Source organism: Chanos chanos, chromosome 6 (genome assembly GCF_902362185.1).
Source record: "Chanos chanos chromosome 6, fChaCha1.1, whole genome shotgun sequence".
Taxonomy (NCBI): domain Eukaryota; kingdom Metazoa; phylum Chordata; class Actinopteri; order Gonorynchiformes; family Chanidae; genus Chanos; species Chanos chanos.
In genome coordinates, this window is record NC_044500.1 from 15,312,054 (window position 1) to 15,318,332 (window position 6,279).

A 6,279-nucleotide genomic window follows, 5' to 3' on the forward strand; every position below is an offset into this window, starting at 1 on the left:
CCCAGCTCTCAAGTCCTAAAACCCGCAATGGCGGCGGAAACACAATCCGGAAGTAGCCTAGAGGTTCTGCGGCGGAAGGACATACGAATGATCTGAGCCAGTTGATCAACAATATTTGAGACTCTTCTGTATCACAGCCTAAAACACAGATATCCTGCTGATGGTCACTTTTCATGACCTGTCAAAGATGTCAATACCAAAAAATGTCTTATCATTCCCGTTTAATATTGTTCATCTAATTTTTGCCACATCATTCAGCATAATATGTGTACGTCAGTTCCGGATAGGTAAACATATTTGACTTGAGAGCTTTACACTGTTCGATTGTGTTTAGTGCCGGAAAAGTGTAATGTGTTTGGGCAACGAGTGACTGGCAAAATAAAGGAGACGTTGTAAGGGAGGCATACAAAACATCTCGAAAGCAGGTGCTTCCTGATGTGGTCTCTGGTTTGAACGGTTAACGATTTAACTGTATTTGTTCATGGGTCTGAGATGCATCTCTGAATTAGTAAAGTGCATATGTGATGCAAATCAAGTGCTTGTTTTACACAGAGAGGGGAACCAACATTGCTGTATGTGAAGCATGGTTTACCTATGTGGTTCAGGTCCTCTTAACCCTGAGAGAACAATGTAAACACTGTAAATACAAATGCATTCTAGTTTATTACCTTCATCCCATGAGGAGGCGTTTCTATTCTGGTGGCCTCTTTCACAATGGTAATGCTCTAATCCATAAGGCACACAAGTCATTGAATTCTTCCATGGGTGCAAGAACAGTGCAAACCATATGTTATGGTCATTTCAGTCATTTAAGCCTAGTTAAATTCTTACTGGATATTCTGAAGTAATGCCAAAGACATTTTCCACATCCATCAGTAAAATGACAACCAAATTTTGTATCTATAGTTGTCTACATGTCTCATTTCTTTTGGCAGTTAAATGAACATTCCCTATATTACTTATAAACTCACTTCAAAGCAGAAAAGGCAAGATGGTTCTGTCTAGTCTGGAAAGTGCTAAGGTGATCATTACTACTGTATGACATGTAAACATTTTTTTTCATTTCATCTGGGATTAAATGAGGCTCAGCTGACATTTATGCCCCTGGTCAGACAGTCACATTAAAATGAGCTGATGTAAGATAAACCAATAATACATGAGTTTAAATCTAAATGATGATTTAATTAGAGGTTTGAGATTGGGTTCATCTTCAATACAGTAAGTAACAGATTTTGAGGAAAAACAGCCAGAGGACAAAGTGAGAAGGAATGTGCCATCATCCTCAGGTGCATTTAAGGAAATTAACATTATGACACCAGCAGAACTCCACAGTCATAAGGTCCCTTTAATTGTCCATTGTGCTGAGTTCAAGATGATATAATTGTCATTTGCCAGTTTTTCTTCTCATGGAAGTTTTCCTTGTCGATTCTGTTTTCGCTGCAAATATCGCAGGCGGGCATCTGTAATGGAGCTTTCATTGTTCCTTTTCTCAAGCTTCTTTAAGGCATCCTCGGTGGAGTCTTTTAGAAATACACCCATATGGTGACCAGGAGACCCATATGGTGACCAGGAGAAATTTAAGAAAATACAGAAGTGAAATTCTATAAATTAAAAGATATGAGACATGGGGAGATTAAAAAAAAAAAAAAAGGTAAAAGTTCCTCATGCTGTCATTCACAACTCACCTGTTTGTCTTTTAGCTGCTTCTTTCCTTTCCCATTTTTCCATCTCTTCATCCGTCACTTCCTCTCTGGCAACACTACTGAGCTCATATGCATCCACCTCATGCAGTTTGGGCAAAAGGTCTTTGACCCACTCGTAACGTATGGGGCACACCGTGCGGATGTACACACGGGACGTGACCAGTACGTCATGAAAGATGATCCAGTCTAGCTGCATCTCCTGACCAAAGAGCTATGACAAAAAGAGACATCTTTACATGTCAGTGCCACTCTGTATCAGTTCTCTTGCAAATTACCACCATCAGGAATAAAGGTAAAGCATAAGGTCTAATTCCTTACAGATGATGACGGATGAATGTGAACTGTAGACCCATGTCCGTCCATGGTGCAGAATGCCTTCCCAACAGATCTGAGAAAAAAAGATTTTTTTTCCTGTTTGATTAAAGATTATACCCACAATGAGGAAAGAAAAACAAACAAAAAAAGTAAAATATATTTACCTTCGAGCAACATTGGTGAAATACCCTTGGCACAGACATTGCCTGAGGAGCTCACTCTTGTTGCCTTCAAACGTCTCTAGGGGAAAATCCCTCTGCTGATGGAGAGAGCAGATACTTCTATATAATTCAGAAGATGTTAATTCATAAATATTGAGTGTTACAGAGAGCAGCAGTTAGTCACTTGTTTAAGGCGGAGAAGTATCTCTCTGAGCTGTGTTTCCACGCTGAATGCTGACTTTACTGCCCTCCAATGGATCCAGTTATCTTTGCACCACACCGATGGATTGTCACTGTCAAAAGAATCAAATTGAAAACACATTTCAGTGTCACAAACAGTGTTTATCTGCATTTGAAATCTGGTTATTTGACATCATTAAGCAAGAGGGCATCAATAATTCCTACCTTGCTCTGCATTTTTCTAAGACTTTGAAGAGCATGAGAAAATCATTAGAGTTGCCTGCAGAAGTGGCTATCTCTCTGTGCCTCAACTCTGCGTCCTTTTGTTTCTCTGGGTGGCCTATAGAAATCATAATACAGGAATGACATAATTAACGTGTAATCAAAAGGTAAAAATCCAAATAAACATGCTGTTTTTGAGATGAAATAGCTCTAAATGGAAACGGAATATTGCAGTGTACATAATGAAAAGTTTCATTTCTGGTATTCATATACAGTCAAGTTGAGCTGCTTACCTGGCCGAATGAAGATGTTCTCCACAGAGAGCATGGCTGCTACTGGGAGCATCACCTCCTCACAGCCCAGGGCAGCAGATTTCAGCAGGGCACGGGTCAGACCAGGTGGAAGGGGGAATTCTACCATCAGTCTTCCCAGCTTGGTCACCTGACCCCTCCTTTAGCAAAATCCACAGGTTAGAGAGAACACTTGTCAGTTTAACTGTTTATAAATTTTCCAGTCTTTTCATTTTAGTGTACAGGTAATTTTGCACACAATTTCTTCTCTGGCCCAATCCAAAATATATTCATATCTATATATATTCAAAATATATTCAACCAAGAAATGATGTATTAGGACTCACTAATATCATTGCATCACTCACCTGTCAATAGCATCATATTGATACAGCTGCTTTAAAGCGCTCAAGATAAACCTCTCCTCTGGGGGGTCCAGATAGGGAAACCTAAATGGAACACATTTGGTGCAATTCACTGTCAAATAGGAGTCTGAACAAATATTTAAAAGGTCACCATAAATATTTTTTCCTATTTTAAGGTTTCAGCTATTCATGTATGTCACGTAACACAGGACATAATTGTACATTATGTCACAGCTGAAAAATACTTGTGATACCTGATCACGTCATGGACTCCCAGGCATTTCAGCGTAAGGATAACGGACGTGAGGCTGCTCCGCTGGATCTCTGGAATGGTGTACTCAGGCATGCAGGTATCCCAGAACTCCTTACTGTAGATCCTGAAGCATTTACCAGCACAGGTTCTTCCAGCCCTGCCTGCTCTCTGCTGGGCCTCACTCCTGTAGCATCACCAGCACATTCTCATGGGTGTGGCAGTAAAGGCAGTCATCTAGCAAATTTTGTCTGAATAATTACTAGTGGGATTCACTTTTCTTTGATGTTTTATGTTACAAAGTACTTTTTAATTATCACTCACTTTGAAATAGGTACAACCTCTAAGATGTCCAAGCCAACTCTTGAATTGTGGTTTAATTGTTTCACAAATCCGCTGTCAACAACATATCTGAAAAGAAAAAGTGTCAACTACGTTGTTTGAAAGATATGGAAAAAGAAGTGTATTTTACTGGGTTTTTGCCAAATGAATTTCATCAACATCATCAAAAATATATTTGTATATTATATATATATATATATATATATATATATATAAAAAACATTTTACAAACATGTCCACTCCGACTCACCTGATTCCATTGATTGTTAAAGATGTTGCTGCAATGTTGGTGGCCACAACACATTTCCTAATACCTGCTGGAGGAGCCTGGAATATCTGTCTTTGCTGATCTGTGGACCGAAAAATTATATGCAGCGGTTTTGACCGGTACAATGTTTCTCTTTTTGCTCACCCACTGACCTCTTGTCTTACTATTCTCACTGAGAGAGGTGGTTTCAGTACTTACGAATGATTTAATAAAAATGCGTAATGATAAAGGTGTCTGACCTGTTGGCATGGATCCATATAGGGGCAGGACCAGAAGCCCTTCCACTGTTCTGTCATGGACATCATATCTGTAGTCTATGGATTCAGCCTTCTCAAACAGCATATCACAGGCTTTCTCAATCTCAGATTGTCCTAGATGGGGCACAATGATAAAATGTACAGTCATCTAAAAACGTTCAGTTATGCATTTTTCTTCCTCAGTAAAGAACTTCTGGATTTAAATGGTTGAAAGTGTTTAAAATGAAAAAGAGAAAAAACTACACTTCCTACTTGTTCTCTCTCAGTTACACATATACATGAAATGCTTGAGTAATATTGTAACACATGTTGTAAAATACACTCATGCCTTGCTTACCAGTCAAGAAGACAAGGATATCCCCTGATGCTTCATTAGTATGTACATCTAAAGCCACCTTCACAACCTGTGCAGTGCAAAGAAATGCCTCTTGAATCACAGTTTTCTTTAAGTGTTGTATTAAGCAATCACATCAATTCAAAAAAAGTAATTTCAGGCTTCTTAGCTTAATCCTGGAAATAAAACTGGTCAGTATTCCCTGAAATTATGTTAAGAGCTTACCTCTTTGACATAAACGGAACTATCTTTGTCATTTGGTCCAATAAGATTAAAGAATCTCTCCGTCACTGGAAATGTTCTCCCAGGTATTGTGAACACCGGACAGTTTCCAAAGAAAGCACTGAGTTTTTCTGTTTCAAGTGTTGCTGACATAATCACCACTTTCAGAGGGGCTGAACGGTGATGAGAGTTACCTCCAGACAAGGTCTTTTTCAATAGTCCAATTAAGACATCCTGTGAGATAAAAATGAGGTCATGGAATAGATACTGACTCGACAGCAACTTTAAGGCAGTTTTATCACATATTGGTAAACAGGAACCACCATTAGACGTGCTCAGTAGGAAGCTTTTGACATCAGATAAAATGAGTGAAAAGCTTTTTTTTCCCTTACAGACAGACAAAGGACATCTTAACTATCAAGCACCACTAACCGTGTTTAAGCTCCGCTCGTGAGCTTCATCCAAGATGACAACACTGTACTGTGTTAAATTTGGGTCTGCTAGAATTTCCCTCAACATACAGCCATCAGTCATGTACTTTATCACTGTATCCTGATTTAAAAGGGAAAAAAAACCCCACCCTCATTAACAACGTACAAAGAAACATAAAAATCACTTTTGAAAAGCCTTTGCAGAAGTTGTATTTGATGAGATACACTTTGTTGCAGCTTATGTTGATACATCAAGTACATCATAGATATTGCTCATAGTTAAGACTCTTTCTGATTCCTCACCTTTGTTGTGCAGTCATCAAAGCGCACCTGATAGCCAACCTCTTCACCTAACCTACAGCCCATCTCCTGAGACACTCTCTGGGCTACAGTGATTGCTGCTACTCTCCTCGGCTGTGTAACCCCGATTTTCCCATCCTTCCACGAACCTGGACAGAGACCAACAACATTACATTACGTGAAAAAAACATCAGAGAAGTTTAATGCATTTATCGACGGAACTTCATAGAATGTAGCATGATACTGTTGTATACACTTGATATTTCTACTTACCCGCCTGATACAAATACTGCGGCAGTTGCGTGGTTTTGCCACTGCCGGTTTCACCAGTAACAACCAGGAACACATTATCTTTCACTGCCTGAATAAGTTTGTGTTTGTGTTGATAAATGGGCAAGTGCTTGGATATAATATTTCCTCTCTCATCGGACGTCACTCGTTTTGACATGACTTCAGATGACATAACTTACAAAAAATCATAACTACAAATCATCATCCAAATTGCAATATAGATTTAAATTTTAAGCCTAAATTGCAAACTCCAGCACAGAGTTTATTACATACTACCTATGATTAAAAAAAAACAAAACAAAAACAACAATGTACTACCGTAATTTTGTTTTAACATACTTTACTTGT

General features: G+C 38.8%; 1 protein-coding gene across 1 annotated transcript; it reads right to left on the bottom strand.

Moving 5' to 3' along the window:
- Positions 1 to 1,316: 1,316 nt before the first annotated feature.
- On the bottom strand, positions 1,317 to 6,061 carry dhx40 (DEAH (Asp-Glu-Ala-His) box polypeptide 40). The gene is made up of 17 exons (XM_030777181.1): positions 5,914 to 6,061; positions 5,644 to 5,789; positions 5,342 to 5,461; positions 4,913 to 5,143; positions 4,691 to 4,757; positions 4,336 to 4,467; positions 4,079 to 4,178; positions 3,811 to 3,897; positions 3,491 to 3,673; positions 3,240 to 3,320; positions 2,875 to 3,032; positions 2,585 to 2,699; positions 2,364 to 2,472; positions 2,183 to 2,277; positions 2,022 to 2,091; positions 1,686 to 1,914; positions 1,317 to 1,520 (listed from the first exon to the last, which is right to left on the bottom strand). Exons 2-17 carry the CDS (start codon positions 5,704 to 5,706, stop codon positions 1,405 to 1,407), a joined length of 1,956 nt encoding a protein of 651 aa, XP_030633041.1. The 5' UTR covers positions 5,707 to 5,789; positions 5,914 to 6,061; the 3' UTR covers positions 1,317 to 1,404.
- Between the last annotated feature and the right edge of the window lie 218 nt (positions 6,062 to 6,279).